This window comes from Portunus trituberculatus, chromosome 32 (assembly GCF_017591435.1).
Source record: "Portunus trituberculatus isolate SZX2019 chromosome 32, ASM1759143v1, whole genome shotgun sequence".
Lineage (NCBI taxonomy): Eukaryota > Metazoa > Arthropoda > Malacostraca > Decapoda > Portunidae > Portunus > Portunus trituberculatus.
This window is the reverse complement of record NC_059286.1, coordinates 8,971,140-8,992,666: the sequence shown is the minus strand read 5'-3', so window position 1 is coordinate 8,992,666 and position 21,527 is coordinate 8,971,140. Positions and strand designations below refer to the sequence as shown.

The 21,527-nt window shown below is 41.5% G+C and overlaps 2 protein-coding genes across 5 annotated transcripts in view; both read left to right on the top strand.

The window, feature by feature from the left end:
- The first annotated feature begins 1,791 nt into the window (after window positions 1-1,791).
- Window positions 1,792-16,916, top strand: LOC123511994 (ankyrin repeat and LEM domain-containing protein 2 homolog). Of its 3 annotated transcripts, none has more exons than XM_045268106.1 (13): window positions 1,792-1,943; window positions 5,570-5,769; window positions 6,386-6,663; window positions 7,184-7,309; window positions 7,916-8,161; window positions 9,117-9,353; window positions 9,821-9,999; window positions 10,825-10,951; window positions 11,608-11,728; window positions 12,051-12,189; window positions 12,299-13,324; window positions 14,406-14,537; window positions 15,446-16,916. In XM_045268106.1, exons 2-13 carry the CDS (start codon window positions 5,583-5,585, stop codon window positions 15,615-15,617), a joined length of 2,970 nt encoding a protein of 989 aa, XP_045124041.1. In that variant the 5' UTR covers window positions 1,792-1,943; window positions 5,570-5,582; the 3' UTR covers window positions 15,618-16,916. The 3 variants fall into 3 exon arrangements, with proteins under 3 accessions (XP_045124041.1, XP_045124038.1, XP_045124039.1); XM_045268103.1 differs by lacking the exon at window positions 1,792-1,943 and adding an exon at window positions 4,852-4,967; XM_045268104.1 differs by lacking the exon at window positions 1,792-1,943 and adding an exon at window positions 4,871-4,956.
- Window positions 16,917-19,819: 2,903 nt separating this feature from the next.
- The window catches only part of LOC123512098 (nuclear factor of activated T-cells 5-like), a 44,251-nt gene continuing 42,543 nt past the window's right edge, over window positions 19,820-21,527 (top strand). For both annotated transcript variants that reach the window (XM_045268319.1, XM_045268318.1), the window contains exon 1: window positions 19,820-19,947. The gene's annotated coding sequence lies outside the window, so the exon portion shown is untranslated. The remainder of the gene's footprint in view (window positions 19,948-21,527) is intronic.

Sequence of the window (21,527 nt, the reverse complement as noted above, 5' to 3'; positions counted from 1 at the left end):
GATCATGGCGTGTGAGTCGGGGGAGGAGGGGTGGGGGCGAGGAGCACGTCCATGTAAGGAGCGCATGAGTGATGCACTGATTAAAAAAAAAATAATAATAAATCAGATGGATGATTGGTATGAGATGATGGTTTTGATATGTTTCTGCCACGGACCTTTGATGGCTGACCTGTAAGAGATGGGATGTCTGATATACATCGCAAACTTTCATAACTTGACCAAAAAAATAAGTTAATATAATGATGGGAGTAAGTTTTTCATTTGGTATGAAATACACAAGAATTTAGCCTCTGCATTAATACCTGTTCGTCTAGATTTCTTTCATATATTTTCACTATTTTTTTCTACAGTGCTTTCCTTCCTCTGTCGCTCTTAGTATCTTGTTTGGCAGTTTATGGTAAGATGTAGTATGTATGTAAATTTCCTTATCTTCATTCATCATCATTTAAAAAAAAAAAGCTATTACATAGTACATTGTCATTCACTAATACATAATCTGTAACTCTTCCTCATCCGGCCATCTTAACCTTATGTATACTGTCCTCAACATTTCTCGTCATCATTTAGCATTATCAGTCCATATTCCTCCATCCACAGCAATTTGTCCATTCCTTTTTGTTCCCTTTCTCCTTCCCCTTGACTGTCATGTATATCTTGTCTTATACTTTTTATTTCCTATTTTGTCTCATCATTTCTCCCAGCATTGGCAATAAACTGCCACTATCAATTTCCCATCCTTCTAATCTACGTGTGATATGTAACACATCTTGAGATGTCTCATAATTCCAGGACACCATGAAATCTGTACCTAAAGAAAAATTAATGCATGGCTGCCTTGACCACTTCAAGTGTCATAGACGTGTTGGGTTTAGTGGAGACACCGCTAGCTATGGCCCACCTAGAGCCCTGTACAGACGCCAGCACTTGACTCCTTGCTAATCCTGGCCATATAATTTCTCAGTAGAAACACCTAGGCCACCTTTCAAGGCAGGCTTACCCCTTTTTTTACTCTCCCGCTGTCTAGGACTTCGTTATCCTGGGGTCCTGGCAGAAGTCCATGCGACAAGAACTACCAGTATCGCGCGACACCAGAGAAAATGGATGTCACGAGTAAACTCCCAGATGTCTCTTGTGCATCGCAAAAGAGCTCTATTTACGTTCCTATTATAGACGCTGTAAACATTATTCATAGAAAAAATTAAGCGAGAGGAGAAGAGAGGACAAGAGAAGTCACAGAGTAATTTGAGATTATGGGATTACTTTGTAAGGATGAATGGAATTGATTCGACAATCAAACTGTGTTGTACCGTAGCACACACAAGTGTCATCAAACCTTGTCGTTGTACCCTTTCCTTGCTATAATGGAATTTATTCGTTTACGGAAAGTTACGTGGCAGTTATTTATTACGCCATGGAACAGGGCCCTCTTTCTCCCGGGGCTAATGGAGAGAGAGAGAAAGATAAGAGCAGGCAAGCTACGTCAGATGCAGTCGTAGCCAATGACAAGTTGGCAACTGCAATGAAAGAGGATGAGAGATGTCACTTTTGTTTTGAATATAGGTAGGAAAATTGTTTCATTAAGTAGGGAACCGACATAAATACATACATATGTGGGTGTATCTATTCATTGGTGTATCGTACATATACATATGTAAAGACATTATTGTATACATGTTGATCAGAGGAAATAAATATTAACATTATTGCCAAACACGTGCAGTGGTCGCCGTCGCCCACCTGACCAGTGGCTATTAGTTTGTGTGTGAGCAGTCTGGCAGGACAAGGAGCAAGCGGTGAGAAAGACACTGAGATTAGTGAAGATGAAGATACTGATAATAGTGACAGTAAGGAAGAGAATGTGTGTATCCTCTCAGTAATTTTATACACCGGTGAGGACACAAAGCAGACAGCGGGCAGCTACCGCCAAGCAGTCTTCAGCTAACGTAAGTAATATATTGATGTAGTTCATCATTTCATGGTGGTGTCATGTCATGACCTAATGTTGTTAATCTCAAGGACAACGTACCAGTGAACTAACGCCTGCAGATCCTTAACAGGCCCAATAATCCAAACATTCAATTCGTTAATAAACCAATCCCTTGACCCGCTGCCTCTCTCTCAGCCATTATTTGTTTCATCTCTCATTTATTGCAGGCCAGACAGGCCAAAAATTGGAGCCATAGACCTATTCTTTTATGTCAGTTGTTGAAATATATTCGCAATTACCTGATTTGTGTGTTATGAAGGCCAATGAGGGGAAGCAAGCCGGGACGTGACGTCACGAACCCCCTTGTTGTGACGTCATCACCGGTTCCCACCTAAATGTTCTGCCGGTCACATATCGTTGACTTCCACTATATATATATATATATATATATATATATATATATATATATATATATATATATATATATATTTGTCTCAGTTCATTTATTTCGAGTCACGAGTGCTTTTAAGGATTTCTAATGATAGTTCGTTGTGTTTTACGTCCTATCCAATCTTGAGTTGAGTGAAGTACAATGTTTTAGAGGGTGTTTATGACGTAAATAAGAGGGCGAAAATACCATAAAATTTTTACCTCCGCTATCAGTGATTTTTTATTTGAGATTCTAGCGAAATCTTTGTGTTTTCAAAGAACCGTTTATGATGAGAAAAATGTGAAAGGTTAATGATAAATCAGATAAGTAGACCTTAAGAATATTTTTCAGCCCTGTTAATATTGTAAAACACGTCAATTCTAATTTTTTTTTTTTCTAATTCGGCGTGTTGCCAGGTTTTGATATATTGAAATAATAGTCATAATTTTTAAAAGACTTTATCGATTTTGTTGGATGAAATTAGTGGGCTTTAGAATTGTTTTTAAGTAGGTCAAAGTTCTAACATTTTATTTAAAATGTTTTTTTTTAGATATTCTTATTATTCCTCATTCTGGTAATAATTTTATATTTAAGAAATTAGTTTTGATTGGTAAAAAGTCAGAATTTTTATAGCATTGGTATCCAGCTTCCTTTTTGGGAATTCTCATTTTCAAAATGATTTGCGTAACATATATAAGTGACGTCATCAAGGCGGGGGAGAGCCCCTCTCGGCTGGACGAAGACCCACACCCGAGGGGGGAGTTTGAGTGGGTGGGTGACTGTGTGTGTGTGTGTGTGTGCGTGCGTGTGTGTGTGTGTGTTTCACGGTTTGATCTGCTGCAGTCTCTGACGAGACAGCCAGACGTTACCCTACGGAACTAGCTCAGAGCTCATTATTTCCGATCTTCGGATAGGCCTGAGACCAGGCACACACCACACACCGGAACCAGGTCACAACTCCTCGATTTACATCCCGTACCTACTCACTGCTAGGTGAACAGGGGCTGCACGTGAAAGGAGACACACCCAAATATCTCCACCCGGCCGGGGAATCGAACCCCGGTCCTCTGGCTTGTGAAGCCAGCGCTCTAACCACTCAGCTACCGGATGTGTGTGTGTTGACTTCTCTTTCGTTATCAATGGGGGGGAGCACTTACTCCAACTGGACCCAGACCCATACCCAGCTCCAGGCCCGAGCGTGAGAGAGAGAGAGAGTGTGTGTGTGTGTGTGTGTGTGTGTGTGTGTGTGTGTGTGTAGTGACCCTCTGATGACGGGGAGGAATCGTACGTACCATACCAAGAGGCAAAAGCCAAGCGGGTGGAGCCTAAAGGTTCAGTTTTTGAGGTGGTTGACCCAATTAAAGGAAAATTGAATCCTTCACCTGGTGTGGGGCTATACCAGGTGTTGCTACGGAGATATGAAATGGCCAGGATTGGCAAGGAGTCAAACGGTGGCGTTTGCGCGGGTCAGTGTGGACATTGACAAGCTGCCTCTGTCAAAACGTTCTTATCCCTTTTATGTAGCCATTGCAAGATTTGTTTGTGTCAAAATTATCTGATACCCTCCATTCTGTCTTCTAGGACGGGTCTGTTGATGGCAGCAAGCTAGGATGCGTTGTTCATCCCAGATTATGTGTCTCACAGTCAGTATCATTAATGTTCAACAGGCTCCTAGCTCAGTATACTGTAACATCAATGTTCAAAAGACTCCCCACTCGTCCCTATATAAGCATCTCCAGATGACTAGTACTATTCTCCCGCCAGCCCAGAAATTTACAAACCTAGCCTTTTCTCACTCCGTGTCTCCTCAAATATTGCGGTTCACAATGGAGCTGGAATTGTCAGCCGATGCAAGCTTCCAATGAGCTGTACGTATAGCGTCTGGCTGGTGGTGTCGTGTGTTAAAGTGTTCGTTCATGCTCCATACCAGCTTTTTTGGGCTCGATTCCGATATATTAAAAAAAAAAAAAATCAGTGACATCTGTTTCGCAACCCCGCCACTAGATTAGCACAACCCACTGCCAAAGATATTCTTGGAAGTTAAGGAAAACTAAATATGAACATAAAAGAATCTGCAAAAATTACTATCAAATAATCTCTCTCTCTCTCTCTCTCTCTCTCTCTCTCTCTCTCTCTCTCTTGATACCGCTACTACAAAAATATGAGAGAGAGAGAGAGAGAGAGAGAGAGAGAGAGAGAGAGAGAGAGAGAGAGAGAGAGAGAGAGAGAGTATGACTAGAATATATTTGGTAGCAATTTTTGCAACTTCTTTCGTGTTCATATTTTGGTTTCATTCACTCCCAACGTTATTTTTGGCAGTGGGTTGTTAATATTTTGTGGTAGGGTTGTAAAACAGATATTATTGAAATTATTTCCTATGTATTAGACTTTTAGATTAAAAATAGCTTTCAAAATATCAAAATGATAAAAATTATACTATAAGTATTAAAAAAACTATGATGAATACCAAAATTTACATATTTATATCAGTTTCATAAGCCGGGTTTAGTTTCAGAAATATTTGGCAGCTACGTTTGTAATGTCGGATGTGGCGTGGGTGTGTTTTGGTGGTCTTTTGGCAGTGATCGACGCCGCTGAGGTGAGTGTTTGGTGAGTCCTGGTGGTCATTGTGATCTGGACATTGAGTGAAAGGCGTGTGTGAGTCGGGACAGTGGGAAACACAAGGAAGTGTGTCCTGTATGACCTTCCCCGAAGACGTCAAAAGAGTAAAAAGTGTCATCGACATTTTATATTGAATATCTTATTACGCTTCCTAATGTAATACATGATGTGTTCAGTGTTTAGTGAATCAGCATCCCTATACGCGTCAACATCTGTGATAAACATCGCTAATACTCTCAGTCAGGCATTCTTTTCCACTTTCATTCTGCTCCTTTTCTCTTTCCTTCTTTCTCACTTTGTGTTTTGTTTGCGTTTGAACCAAGACCGCACGTAACCACAGTCCTTGGCAGGGACTCCATCTCGCTCTCAGGAGGATTTCTTGCCTCATTTTACCCTGCTGGAAACATGATAAGTTTACTTTCGGCGGGGTCCAGTGTGGGAGGGAGGGAGGGTGGAGGTAGGAGGTTGTAAAATGTTAGGTTAGATTGGTTCACCGTATGAGTGGTGCAGTAGGTTATGGGAATTGAGGGGAGAGCGTTTGCAAAGTTAATTGTAATACAAAGTGAAGACCAACAGCTGTTTCCTTACAGAAGCAGAGGAGCAATGGAGCAGCAGCAGCAGCAGGCAGGTGAGGTAGGCAAGGTGAGCTGGACCAGTGCGGCCGCCTCTCCCATGACCCTGCCGGAGAAGACACAGAAGGTGTTCCCTGAGGATAATTCTGTTGCCAGGGTGGAAGCAGAGGTGTACTATGGAATAGCCTTGCCAGAGGGAGAGGGGCTGGAGGAGGGAGGTGAGTCACTGCCTGTGTCACTAAGTCCCATTTTCTGAAACACTTTGCTCTCTCACCTTCACTGCTTCCCAAAGGCTCCAGTTGAAGATACTTATATTTTTAAGAGTATTATTATGGTTCTGGTGATAGATTGGCAAGATTACTGTCATGAAAACCCGGTTATTTGTCTCTGCGGCCTTGGGAAATTGTTATAGTGAGACGAGAAGGCATTTCTGAATACAGGCATAAGTCTGCTCTTCCTCAGCACCATTTCTAAACACCACAGTCATGAGTCGGCCTCTCGTGGTGTGTTTTGCTGTCAGAGGTACACACTCCCTATTGAACACTCATTACAAGCAGGAGAGCACCCTTCAAAACACTGATAACTTGTACTAGAGCCTGATGAAACATTTTATTTCCTTTCTCTATTCTAAGTTTTCTTACAATATAAGTATATAAGGATTTCTTGCTGCTTATGTTGTCCTTATGGAAAAATTCTTTCTTTTTCTCCCTTTTTGTGTATTGTTGTTGCAGCTGCTTGTTTTTTATCACCTCATTATAGTTTGCTGGTGATGGCACAATATTGCAAAGACTTTATTTGTCAAGCATGAAGTAATATTCATCCTGCCACTCACAGACATCAAGAGGGTGTTTGTGGACAAGACTGAGTGCCTGGCTGCCATGAAGAAGTACCGAGGGTCACGTTTCAAGGCCTTCAGGATGTATGAGGATGCCTTGAAGTTCTCCGAGGCTGGGGCAACAACCTCTCAAGGCGGCACAGGGGAGGAGGGAGCCATCACCCCACAGCCCCTCCTCAACGTGGAGAAACCCAGTCCTTACCGGGGCCCAAAATCACAAGACTTGGTCAAATTTAGGAAGTCTATTGAAAAGGGAGACTTTGATTATTTCACCCGTGTAAGTTTCAGCTTGAATTTGTCTGTAGCATATTTGTTTTGTTTTTTTGTGTTGCGTGTCTCTCTTACTAAATCTGTGTTCATGGTTAACCCCTTCAGTACTGGGACACATTTTTACCTTGTGTTGTGGGTGTGATTAGATTATTTTTATTTACATTAGGAAGTGTCGATGCAGGTCAGATAATTAATGGCCAAAGTCTTCACTATTTCATTCCCCACATAAGTTTCTGAAGCTGTGTAAAATTCCCAAATAGTAAGCAGAATATATATAGAAATCTGGTACTGAAGGGGTTAATGTGTTGGTCTTAATTAGTGTGAGAGATCTGTAGATGTTAGTAATGATGGCATAGGTGGAGCTGTACTGTGTTGTGTTGAGCAGTGATGATGTTACTGTTCATACTTATTTGCCATGCTTCCCTGTTGTTGTCAGTTCATAAGATTGAGTTAAAATCTTATTTATCATTGGTAGTTTGTTTAGCTTTTCCCTGCAGGTGGTATTGTTAATGGTTTGTGTTCGGCAGTGTATGATGGAGAACCCTCGTTACCTGGTGAGCAGCGGTGACACTCCTGCCGTGCTTCAGGAAGGCTTCCGCTACAATGCCCTCCACGTAGCCTGCCGCACCAACCGCCCAGCCTTTGCACAGAGGGTGAGACTCATGCACACACACACGCACAGAATAAAGGACAGATGTTTTATTAATCTGTTGCACTATTCTACACACAGCATTTCTTTACTTCTTACCTCTTGTTACTTCCTTTCTGTGAGTCTTGGTGTATGTATGTGTGTGTGTGTGTGTGTTTCACTGTTTGATCTGTTTGATCTACTGCAGTCTCTGACGAGACAGCCAGACATTACCCTACGGAACGAGCTCAGAGCTCATTATTTCCGATCTTCGGATAGGCCTGAGACCAGGCACACACCACACACCGGGACAACAAGGTCACAACTCCTCGATTTACATCCCATACCTACTCACTGCTAGGTGAACAGGGGCTACACATGAAAGAAGACACACCCAAATATCTCCACCCGGCCGGGGAATCGAACCCCGGTCCTCTGGCTTGTGAAGCCAGCGCTCTAACCACTGAGCTACCTACCGTGTGTGTGTGTGTGTGTGTGTGTGCGTGCGTGCGTGCGTGCGTGCGTGCGTGCGTGTGTGTGTGTGTGTGTGTGTGTGTGTGTGTGTGTGTGTGTGTGTAAATTCAACAGACACCTTTGTAATCCACCAACACTATCACTTCTCTTCCACCAGGTCCTCTCTCAGGTGTCCCAGCCAATGTTCTTCCAGCGACTATATCCTGACGACACCATTGAGAGTGCCACCCGACGCAGTGCCTTCCTGGTGGACCTATACCTCAACACTCCAGACAAGGGCTTCAATGAGACACCGCTGCACTTTGCCAGTAAACACGGCAGCGTTGAGTGTGTCCGAGTCCTGGCGGGATTCAAAGGCTGTGACACAACTCGGCTTAACAAGTATGGACAGACAGCGGCAGAGGTACGAGTATGCTGTGGTGGTGGTGGTGGTAGTAGTAAATGGAAAAAGGAAGTGTAGTATTATAGCCTCACATATAGGAAATAATTGAGATTTGTAACCCTCTTCAGTATTAGGACACATTTTGACCTTGAGATTTGTGTATGATTAAACCATTTTATTGATGTTAGGAAGGCTCTGTGGAGGTCAGAAAATTAATGGCCACAGTCTTCATTATTATAATCCCCCACATAAGTTTCTCAAGCTGTGTAAAATCACCAAATAGTAACCAGAATGAATATGGAAATGTGTCCTGATACTGAAGAGGTTAACAGTACTTTATAAATCAGTTGCTTGGTAAGGAGAGTAGATGAGGAGCCTGGGAAGCAGAAAGTCTAAATAGGAATAGAGGATGAGAAGGAGTTGTAGCTAAGATAGAAAATGAGAGCAACAGGAGATGGAATGAAGAGAAACAACCTGAAAAATCTTATAAATGTACCTAATTCACATCTAGAGAACTTGTAAATAAGAAATGAACAATAACTAATGATACTGTCTATCTATCTATCTTTCCTTCAATTAAAACATTGTGAAGCAGTGAAGATAAAGAGAAACAGCTGAAAGAGTTTTATAAATGTGCTCTATTCAATCTATTAATAACACTTCATTGGATCCTTTTCTTTTTTTCCTTCTTTTTATGGTGACTTTTCTTACTCTTAAATTCTTCAGAACCATGATACATTTTTCTATTTATTCTGGTTACTATTTGGTGATTTTATATAGCTTCAGAAACTCATGTATTGATTAAAACAGTGAAGACTGGTCATTAATCTTCTGACTTCCATGAACCCCTCCTAATGGTAATAAAATCTTCTAATCATACCCAAAACTCAAGGTAGAAATGCATTCCAGTACTGAAGGAGTTAACCAGTACACCTCTCAAATAAATAAATAGATAAAAGTAAAGCTCTTTCCTCAGATCGCCGGCAGTAGAATGAAGGAACCGTCAAACGCAGCCATTGAGGAGATCCGAGAGGCGATGGGTGACAAGTACTATGTGCCGCTGCTCAAGGACGACGACCTTTATCTACTGCCTCACGTTGGGAGTCCCTGGTCACCACAAATGGATTCCCCCAATAGTCCCCTCAGAGAACGCTTCCTCACCTCCAGCCCCATCAGTGTTGCCTCCGCCAGCCCCATCAGCCCCTCCCTCAAGGTGTGTGTTTGGCCTCCACCAGTTGTTGTGGGTGTTAGTTTGTGTATGGCTAACATTGATTCATGGTCATGGTGGTCTGTTCCTTTCCCAGGTTTATCACTTTGTCTTTCATTCTTCAGTTCTTTTATGCACGTGTGTGTGTGTGTGTGTGTGTGTGTGTTTTCTTGTTGGACATACTCATGCAACCTTTCTTTTAATGGAAGCGAGAACAGAGTCTTACTAAGAGACACACAAAAAATATGTTTAGTTGCATCTTGTATTTGTCTTCCATTCTATAGTTCTTTAAACCTTTATTTTTGTTAATAAAGGAATAGAAACTTACCAAGGGACAAAAAATTCTGTTCACTTGCATCTCTACCTCTCTCTCAAGACTCCATACCATCTCACCTCACTTCACCTAACCTAATCTAGCTTATCCTTACCTCACCTCCCCTCATCTCACCTCACCCCCTCCACTGCACTGACAGGTTCGAGGAGTGGCTGGCCCCATGAGCTGTTCCCAGGCAGAGAACTTCCATCGTCTGTGGAAAAGTGCCACCTCATCTTCTCTCTCCACCACTCCCTCCCCAGCACGTCTGGAAAGGGTAGTACGTCCAGCCTCTCTACGTGTCACTGACCATGAAAAGGGATTAGAACGTGCTGGAAGGTGTGTCTGTATGCATGTGTTTTTGTGTATTTACCTAGTTTTAGCATATGGGAGGGGACCTATGCTTGTGCTATCCTGTCTCTGTTATCCCAAAATTTATCCAACTTCCTCTTAAAGTTATGTATTGTTGCTTCAGTCACTTCTCTATCTAATGCATTCCAAGCTTCGACAGTTCTGTTTCTGTGTGTGTGTAATTCACCTCGGTCGTCTGCTGGTCACTCAGCCAGTCTTCCCCATTACAGAGCGAGCTCAGAGCTCATAGACCGATCTTGGTGGGACTGAGACCACAACACACTACACACACCAGGAAAGCGAGGCCACAACCCCTCGAGTTACATCCCATACCTATTTACTGCTAGGTGAACAGGAGCCACACATTAAGAGGCTTGCCCATTTGCCTCGCCGCTCCTGGACTCGAAGCCGGCCCTCTCGATTGTGAGGGCAGGTTCGAGTCCCGGGGCAGCGAGGCAAATGGGCAAGCCTCTTAATGTGTGGCCCCTGTTCACCTAGCAGTAAATAGGTAGTTCTGTTTCTGTGTGTGTGTGTGTTTAAGTACATATTTGCATCTCTCTGTGATTGAGTTCAATTTATGATAAGCATACCTATTTCCACCTATCACTGCCATTCATAAATCAATCTAATTTTATAAGTGTCTAAAAAATATTATTATTCAAAAAAGAGAAATGCTGAATAATCTCTCTCTCTCTCTCTCTCTCTCTCTCTCTCTCTCTCTCTCTCTCTCTCTCTCTCTCTCTCTCTCTCTCTCTCTCTCTCTCTCTCTCTCTCTCTCTCTCTCTCTCTCTCTCTCTCTCTCTCTCCACACAGGAATCTGGCAGCAGAGCAGAAGGTTGGGTGGCAGGAGTACTGGGACTTCCTAGGGACCTTTGTGAACCTGGCCAGTGATGAAGGACTGGGTCTCCTTGAATGGCACCTCAAGAGACAGACAAATGACGTAGGAAGGCTTGTTGGTTCTTGAGCAGTGTGATAGTGGTGGTGTATATGTTACACCCCGTTTGTGAAATTGCCCATTTCATGAAATGGGCAAACCCAATTCATGAAATGAACCTAACCTAACCTAACCTACCTAACCATTTCATGAAATGGCCACTCCATTGCACATTTCATGAATTGGGTTAGGTTAGGTTAGGTTCATTTCATGAATTGGGTTTGCCCATTTCATGAAATGGGCAATTTCACAAACGGGGTGTAACATATACAGTGTTGAGATGGTGAAGCTTGTGAGGGTGTTGCTTTGGTGGCAGTGTGATAGTGGTGGTGTGTATGGTGATGAGATGGTGAAGCTTGTGAGGGTGTTGCTTGGGTGGCAGTGTGATAGATGGTGGTGTGTATGGTGTTGAGGTGAAGCTTGTTAGGGTGTTGTAATAAGGCAAAGGGAAGAGATAGAGATGGGTAGGTAGGTTTCAATATCTTTTGTTATGTTTCTGCTATTTGTTTTTTGGATGTGTGTGTATGATTTTTTTTTATTGATAAATTGTTATGATTAGTATTATTGTTTTTGTTATTGTTATTTTCTTTATGTATGTTACTATATATGTTGCTTTGGTACATTTCTGCCCCTCATTTGTTCTGTGTTCTTTCTGGTGACAGCTGAGGATGGCCAAAGAAAAGCTGAGTGCTTCTGAGTTGGCTGCCAAGCTGAAGGAGGCTCTGAAGCAGCCAGACGAGGATGACATTGTCCCGCTGATGCGACGCTCACAACACGAAAAGAGTCAGTGCTTGGCTGTCTTTCATGTTCTTGATTCATTATGTACCCAGTGAGGGAACCATTCTTAATTCTTTTTGTATTTTCAGAAAATATCCAGTTTTATGATTAAGTGTTAAGTTTTGCTTGATATAATTTAGTTCCAGTTATGGTATATAGGCAAGTCTTTTTAGTGTATAAGAATTAGTGATATATTTATTTTGTTCAAGTTTATTTCTTGAGAGAGGAAAAGGTTGATATATATGATGATGCATCAGCAAAAAGATTATGTTTTAGTTGTAAGGGAGGGAAACATGAATTGAATGAAACAAGAATTGCTCCCTTGCAGGCATGAGTGGTGTGTCTCAGGCGTCATGGCTGAGCCAGGCCTCTGGAAGCCCCCTCGCCCAGCTTTGTCGGGGACTGGAAGCACTGCGCCTCAATGCCTCTCTCTCCCCCCAGGGTGACCTGCCCCAGGCTGCATGCAGGCAAGTCTTGTTAGATGGATGCAGGACACTAACTGTTATGTTGTAGTATTGGTGATGGAGTGGAGGCAGACTCACCACCAATCATTACACTGGTTTCCTCTTTCCACAGCAAGTTTCTGTCATCCTTGGAGCAACAGCTGAGCCCGGGGTGTGGCAGCCCCCAGGGGTGTGATGAGCCCGAGGGAGTGCCGGGCCTGGTGGAGCAGGTGTCCTACGTGCTCAAATCGGTGGAGGTGTCAGCAGGACGGCTGAGTGAGGCACTGCGTGAGGTGGCCCTGGACCTGCAGGCCAGCGTGGCTGCCAGCCTGGGCATGAACCGCACCCTAAGGGCCAAACTGCGCTCTGAGGTGGCCTGCCTGCGTTCCATCGTTGCCCGGGCTGTGGCTGAGCTGGGGCCTGGTGGCATGGACCTGGGCTTTGTCCACCCACTGGTGGCCGGTCGGGCCGTGCTTGCCCTGTGGCAGGGCGCAGCGCCAGCAGATGTGGCCAGCGTCACCCAGGCCATGCGGCGTATTGTGTCCCACATGGACCTGGTGCCCCTCGACTCCTCAGACGAGGATGAGAATGAGGGCGGCGGTGGCAGACACTTTGAAGCACCACAGCACAACACCCGAGGGGATACACACCACCTGGCCTGTGTGCTGCGGTGCCTGGACGTGGCTCTGCAGGCAGCCACCAACACTTCAGATGGCATCACGTCCCCAGAGGTGCCACAGCTGGGACAGTGCCACTGCCCATGGAATGATGGTTCTCACATCAACAGGGTGACCTCAGCCCAGGCCACAGTGCCTGCCAGTGCCTTAGAGAGAGAGAGAGCCAAAGCCTATTTGCAGAAGGCACTGCAGGGGAAGGGGAAGCAGTGTGACCCTGTGGTGCGGCACCTCTCCTTCACCCAGGAGGAAGGAGAGGAGGAGGAGGAGATAGTGGTAAGGGCCACAATGGGAGTGAAGGATGGGTTCACAATGTCCCAGGGGGCAGCGAACACCTCAGAGAGCAGGGACAGTGGTGGCGGTGACGGTGGCCAGGAGGAGCTGGAGCCAGGGGCCAGGAGCCCTGACAGCTTCACGTCTGCTGCCTCAAGCCTGGATGAGGAAATGTGCACCCCAGAGGAGGGGCCCCGGGTGTTCATTGGAGGGTGAGTGCTGGGGAGTAGCCAGGAAAGGAGAGGTGTATTGAGTCAACAGAAAAGGATGCAAATCGCTCGTGGCTCTCACACCATAGTACACACACACACACACACGTCTTTACTTACCTCCTTCCTACCAGACTCTGCTCTGCTCTGCTCTGCTCTGCTCTGCTCTGCTCTATAATCACACACTGATCTTGAGCCTTGAGATGACTAATTTTAATATTGCTTTTCTCCTCTCTTGATTTTTCTTCCTCGTTTGGTTCACACTTTGTGGTAAAATATTGCTGCTTAACAATTTCTTCTTGTTTATCATGTTATTTTCTTGATCTCACTAATTGTGCTTTTATAGATTTTTGTTTGTATTCAATATTGTTGTCATTTTTCAAGTTAATTTGTCTTCCTTTTTTTTTAAGGGAATTGTCTTCATTACTTTACAGACTTGTGCTTGGATCTGCTTCATTCTACATTCTGCTTTACTTCCTCTACTTGGCCTTCCTGCTGCTCTACCCAATGCTGACCTGCTGACCTGCTGACCCCTTCACCTGCTACCCTGTGGCCAATGAACCTGCTTATTTCCCTCTCTTTTCATAGCTAGTGATTCCCTTCCACTATTTTTTAATGTTTACACCTGCTTATCCTTTCTGCTGTGACTTACCACCCTTCTGTCTGTCTTTCTGCTTCTCTGTCTGTTTGTCGGTCTGTCAGTTGCTTTGGCTGTTTGTCACTATTGCATTGGTTTTCATTGATGTGTTTATTTCCTCCTTGGTCATGATTATCTTTCTTCATAGCATGTTTTTATAGGCAAGAATGTGTGTGTTTGTTTGCATGTGCATGCTTTGTTTTGTTTATATGTAGTGAGTTAGACATGTTTTTATTGACATCAAGACCACTGCTATTATTATTATTATCATTATTTTTATTAATGTTACTGTTTCATATTACAGAAACATTAAGCAGAATCTCAATTAATTAACTCTCTCTCTCTCTCTCTCTCTCTCTCTCTCTCTCTCTCTCTCTCTCTCTCTCTCTCTCTCTCTCTCTCTCTCTCTCTCTCTCTCTGTTTGTGTGTGTTCATGCATCTGTACAGAGCGGAGCCTTCGAAGATGGATGTGGATGTTTTGGATGCTGTGGGTGACCAGCTGGTGAATCAACAGAAGTACCCACACGTCTTTCAGTGGCAGTTGCTTGTCAAGTCTTTCTCAAAGGATGAACGAGGAAGGTATGAACTCAGGGACCGACTTATGGAGTGTTTTGTGTGAAGCATCAAAGTAACATGGTCTTGTGTTGCCAACTTAACCCCCTTCAGTACTAGGATGCATTTTTACCTTGAGATTTATGTACAATTAGGTCATTTCATTAACATTTCGGAAGGGTGTATGGAGGTCAGGTGATTAATGGCAACAGTCTTCACTATTTTAATCCCCACACAAGTTTCTGAAGCTGTATCAAATGACCAAGTAGTAAACAGAAGCAATTTGAAAACACATCCCAGTACTGAAGGGGTTAAAGAAAGAAAGAGATCAGGCAATAGAAACAGGAATAAAAACTGCATCAAGATAAAAGTTGAGAGTAAGAATAGGGTCATGTGTTGCCAATTTAGAGGAGGAAAGAGAATAGGCAATATAAACTGAAAAAAAACTGCATGAAGATAAGAATTGAGAGTAAGAATGTATGGAGGGAAAGAATAAGAAGGTAGAAACAAAAGGAGAGGAAAGAAAGGCTGCAAGAATATGAAAGGTGGAGAGAAAAACAAACAAAGTGTTATAAGAAGAAAGAAATTGGTTGATAACTTTCATTTATGCCACAAAGAAGAAATAAGACAAGAAGAATAATAAAAAGAGAGAGAGAGAGAGAGAGGAGAAAAAAGGAAGTACTGAGAGTAAAGCATTAGAAAACCAGAAAGGGAACAAAATAGGTAAGAAATCATGACATTTTATTAGTAACCCATTTTTAATCTTCATTGGTTTACATGTGCAATTCCGTGCTGTACCTGGTAATAAAAACATAGGAAAAGAGGGAATCTGTGAGGGACTGTCAGGCCTATACATGGCAGTCCCTGTATGAGGAAAGCTGACTAGTTCCATCTATTACTCCCATCCATAGGTTTATCTAATCTCGTTTTTCCAGTTTGGCTTCTCCTTTCTGTCGGCGAGGAAGAAGAAGAGTAACCCCTGGAGGAGGAATAGGGGAGCAGGTTGCATCTCCTCCATCCAGTCTTTCCTCCTACAACACACCACGTCGCTCCTTCTACTCCCGCCGCCCTGCCTCAACACCTCGAATCCTCTTCCGCCCTCTCTAACACACACACACACACACACACACTACATACAATTCTTCAGTTATACATGTAGAACTTTACCTAGTCATTTATTTCCTTTATGCACAAGAACACACACACACACATACACACTCATACATACATAAATACAAATATACTTGCAGGTGCCTCAGTATAGGTATATTGATGTATGAGCTAATTTATACATACCTAATGCATATTCTACTATATTTCCATGTATTGTGGATTCATTGTGGGTTTTTTTATATACTTATGCACAAATTGAATAATTATGCATAGTTTATTTATACAGATACAGTGCCTTGCCTTGTATAGTATTTAAAAAGAGTATTTTATGATATATCAAAAGTTGCTCTCTCTCTCTCTCTCTCTCTCTCTCTCTCTCTCTCTCTCTCTCTCTCTCTCTCTCTCTCTCTCTCTCTCTCTCTCTCTCTCTCCATATGACATGAAATTGTGCCTTATTGCATGAGACTCTGAACCTTAATGCTTTTTTTCACCCCCCCTTTTAATTTTCCAAAGTAACCAAAATACTTTGCTAACTCATTGTAACTTTCATTTTGCTTCTCTGGTATTAGTATTTAAGTAACAGCCTAATTTATGTAACTCCTTTAAGACTTTATTGAGGGTGTTGAGGATGTTGTGCCTTTATTGTATTAGATTAGATCACTTTTATTTGGGCAGCATAGGAACCAAAGATGGATTTTTTGTTTTTAATTTCATATTTGAAGTGCAATTTTTGGTTCAGTTTGTGTGTGTGTGTGTGTGTGTGTGTGTGTGTGTGTGTGTGTGTGTGTGTGTGTGTGTGTGTTTACCTAGTTGTAGTTTTACAGGGCCTGGGCTTTATGCTCGTGTGGTCCCGTCTCCATATGTGTGTGTGTGAGAGAGAGAGAGAGAGAGAGAGAGAGAGATGATTATCTTTAGTATATCTTCAGTTTGTGGTTTTTGCCATTTTATGAAGTGTGTGTGTGTGTGTGTGTGTGTGTGTGTGTGTGTGTGTGTGTGTGTGTGTGACAAGAGAGTGAGTGTGAAACTGAAAATTATGTTTAATATATCTTTAATTTTGTGGTCATTACTAATTTATAAGATATGTGGGCTTATATCTGTGTGTGTGTGTGTGTGTGTGTGTGTGTGTGTGTGTGTGTGTGTGTGATTTTCCCTTGTGTTTTCCCTTGTATTCTGCCTAAGCTTATTGCCAATTCATTATGTAAGAGATGCATTGCCAAGGTGATGAGACGCCGGACACTGACTCGCTGGGACGCTGTGGTCAAAAGTGAAGAAAAATTTACTATTAATTTTTTCTCCTCTTGTTTTATTTCTTCCCATTCTAATAATATGTTGTAAACTTTGTAATGAAGATATATTAATTGGGTTTTCATATTTTTTAGGGAGGAAGAAAATCTCTCTCTCTTTCTCTCTCTCTCTCTCTCCATGGCTAGCCTCAAATTATCCCTTTCTTCCTCCTCCCTTCCTTTGTACACCTGCACCGTACCTTTACCTGTTCTCCGCTCTTCTCTCCCTCACCCCCCTTCCCTCTCTGCCGTCTCCCTCCACTTGCTTCGGTCCCCCTAGCAACAGCAGTTTCACCTCCATAATTTCTCACTTTCCTGCTTCTCTCTATTTTTAACTTCTTTATTTCCCCTTCTTTCGTCCCCTTTTCATCAATTTCTCCTCCTTTGTCTATTCATTTTATCCCTCTCCCGCATTTTTGTCTCACGTCTGCTCTGCTTTCCGTCCTTCTCTGTTCAGCTAAGTGAGGTTAAGGAAAGGGAGTTTATAAATTGCTGTTGAGTTTCGCAGCTGAGAGGGACGACGACGAGTCTGTCTCGCTCTCCCGTATCGGTTTGCTGTTTGTTATTGGTTGATATTTTCTTTTCTGTTTGTCTGTCATTACTCCAAGTAGGATTATGAAGTGAAGAATGAAAAAAAGCGTTTATCTTCGGGTTTTATACAGGTGATATTGGCGGAATTGAAAGTGCTGTAGTTGTGTTGTGAATAGGGATAATGTCAATATGTATCTACTGTTCGTGGGTTTATGCGTTCGGTACTGAATAACCGATAAGATGTAATAATATTCTTAATATAAACCTATGACGACAGTTATGATAATGGCTAAGAGACTCATTCATCATGTATACGTCTGTCAGATGAGCGACTATAGCACACTAGACATTACATCATAACACATAACTCAATAATAATGGATGCTGAAAATTGACATCTGTCTTTACCATTATAGATAGAAACATTTATTAACTACTACTTCTACTACTAACTACTACTAGTACTACTGTTCTCCTATATGTGAGCCGTGACGTCACACCCAAACACAGGCACGTGCACGACAAAGGCACGTGCATCTCCGCGTGCTTACCTGCCAGCCCACCATTGTTGATTCATTTGACCTTGTAATATCTCTCCAGGTCGTTCACTTTTATCAAACTGCTCATCATTACCATCATCATCATCATCATCATCATCTGCTGCTGCTTCTTCCCGCAGGTTATTAATCTCTCCTGTCTGACACTTCATTAACATTTCTCATCATCTCACTCCTCAGACGGTAATTCAAGTGTTTCAAGGAGTTTCTCGAGTGTTTCTCAAGTGTTTCTAAAGTAGATTATTTGTTTCATGTCATCTACCTCGGATTATTCAGCGTATCGTCATTACAGAACTATATAGTTATATACAAGCTTCAACACATTCTTCTACCCAGCTTCTCTCTTTCCTCTCCCTTCAAGACCCGACATTCATAAACACTGCTCTCACCACGACCATTTTCAAAACCCAGAGATGAAATTGGGTTCTCTAGTGTTTCTCCAGTTAATTCCTTCAGTATCATGACGTTTTCATATTCATTCTGCTTACTATTTTGGTGATTTTATACAGCTTCAGAAACTTATGTAGGGAGTAAAATAGGGAAGATTCTAGCCATTAATCTTCTGACCTCCATAAACACTTCCTAATGTCAGTAAAATCGTCTCACCATATCAAAAAATTATGGTAAAAAATGCGTTCCAGCACTGAAAGAGTTAAATACATAGAATTCTTTGTTAATTTGTCACTAGAACTGTAAAACAAAACTAGAAATTTTTAAAAAATTCGTGTCTTCAACTACATAGATCGAGGCTGTAGCGGCGATGCGACAAAAGTGTTTCAGAATATATAGGGCCAAAAATTAAGTCTCACGCAACTCAGATATTGATGAAATAATCCAATTCGATTTCTGGTGTCATTTGCGTGTCACTAAAGCCACTGAAAACACCTGTTGAGGAAAAATCGAAGAGAGAGAGAGAGAGAGAGAGAGAGAGAGAGAGAGAGAGAGAGAGAGAGAGAGAGAGAGAGAGATTTGTTACAGAATTGTCTTGGAGTAATAAGCTAGATGAATGAATAAGAATAACAGAATACGTCATGAATGGAGATTATGCATGTAAACTATGAATCGTGTCACTTATTGGGAGAGAAGACAAAATGAATTTGGAGATGATGCAAGACTTGGCTTGGTCACTATTGACACGCGATATTGATTCATATGACATTTAGTATGGTCTCAATGGCTGACGGACTACTACTACTATTACTACTACTACTACTACTACTACTACTACTACTACTACTACTACTACTACTACTACTATTACTACTACTACTACTACTACTATTACTACTACTATGCGACCTCTGCTGTCATCATGTATTGTTTTAGATTATAATTAGCACCTCACGTAATGTAGCGAAAAATACATTATCGGTTAATCAAGGTGTTCTATAGTCTTTACTTTATAATGCAGAACGTTTCAAAGCTCATAATCCATGCTAAGTATTTGTATGTATTTAATAATATAGGATTAGGATGACAGGTAGCTTGGCAAACCGTATACAGGTAAACACACTACAGTTAAGAGAATACAGGTAAAATTACAGGTAGCTATGAAGGTACAGAATAACAGATAGAAATTAATATATAAATACATTGCACAAATAAAGCTAAAATATTACACCTGTAGGGAGAAAATACAGGTAAACATAATAAAAAAATAACCTAAAACCGATGTGAAAATTAGCAAGGGGTGACATTAGATGATACTCTACTGACACAAATATATAGGATCAAAGTAAACTATAAAAATCAAGTACTTTATAAAGATGCTGTTTTGTCACATCCTGCGCATGAGCAGACGTACCCCTTATCATTATAGCGAGAGCCGCCATTGTGTAGTGAGCGGCTGACGGTGGAGGATGTACGCATAGCCTCTCCGTCATTCCCTATTATATTCCCACCGGTTTTCATTATAGACTGCAAACTTGACCGGACCACCGAGACCAACTCAAGGTAAGGACATGGTCCCAGATATAGCATTAAAACACCTTTATATTAAGTTTCTATGGTGGAATTATCAATGTTATGTGTGTGGTGACTTTCGCTAACCATCACTATTTTTTTATTTATTTATTTTTTAATTTGTGGTGTAGGAGATGGGTGGTCAGTTTCTCACCTGTTATTTTTTTTTTTTTTTGTTAATTGTTATGTTATTGTTTGGTTAATGTCACGTGTTATTGTGGTGGTGGTAGTAGTAGTAGTAGTAGTAGTGTCATATGTACTGGTTAAAATTTATATATCACTGGAATTATGGAAGTTAATTTGGTGTATCTGTGGTGGGTTGTCTCTATTTGGTGTGGTGGTGTGTGGCGGCGGTGGTGGTGACGGTTGTGGTGTTATCATATGGAGTAGTAAAGATTTATGTATCACTGGAATTATGGGAGTTAATCTAGTTTATCTGTGGTGGTTTGTCTCCAATTGGTGTGTGGTGGGTGTGTGGTGTTGTGTGGGGGTGGTTGTGGTGGTTGTGGTGGTGATGGTGGCGGTGTTGGTGTGGTGACCGCCAATATTGATTTACGCGATGACACAACCGGTTTTCCCTGTATTTATTGGTGATGACGATGATGATGATGGTGTTGATATTCGTGTTATTTTTATGATCACATTTTTTATTATTACATTTTTATTTATTTTCTATTTTATTTTCCTGTTATAGCATTTGTGTATCCGTTTCTTTGTATTGTCTATATTTATACTTTTGTATTCGTGTGTGTGTGTGTGTTCATTTTATTCTCTAATTATTGAATCATGCATTTTTCCCCCTCCCTTGCATTTATTAGCCACATAATGCAGTGGTCCTGACATTTATTATTTGGTCTATGTCTATGTTAATTTCTTTTAATTTTCTTTTAATTTTCTATAATTTCCCATCAATGTTCCTTCTGAGTGACATTTTTTCCTTATTTTTATTGTTTGTTGTCATTCTCTTGGATTTGTCATTTATATTTTCACTGAAGGCATTTTTTTTTTATTTTATACATTTATCACACACACACACACACACACACACACACACACATAAATAAATAAATATATATATATATATATATATATATATATATATATATATATATATATATATATATTTTTTTTTTTTTTTTTTTTTATTACCCCATCAGTTCTGATATTCATTTTTATCATGAGATTTGGGTGTAATTAGATAATTTTATTGACATAGGAAGGGTGTATGGGGGGGTCAGAAGATTAATGGCCACAGTCTTCACTATTTTAATTGAGTTTTGGGTGTGATAAGACCTTTTTTTTACATTAGGAAGGATTTATGGAGGTCAGAAGGTTAATGGCCACAGTCTTCACTATTTCAATCCTCCACATGAGTTTCTGAAGCTGTATAGAATCACCAAATAGTAAGCAGAATAAATATAAATATGCATCTTGGTTCTGAAGGGATGAAACTGGAAATCCAAAGCTATGTATGTCAATATAGATGTAAATTAATCTCATTGAATTTAAAGATCATGATGTTAGGTTTGTCAATTTTTCAGCAGCTCTGTGATTATTTAGTGAAGCTATTA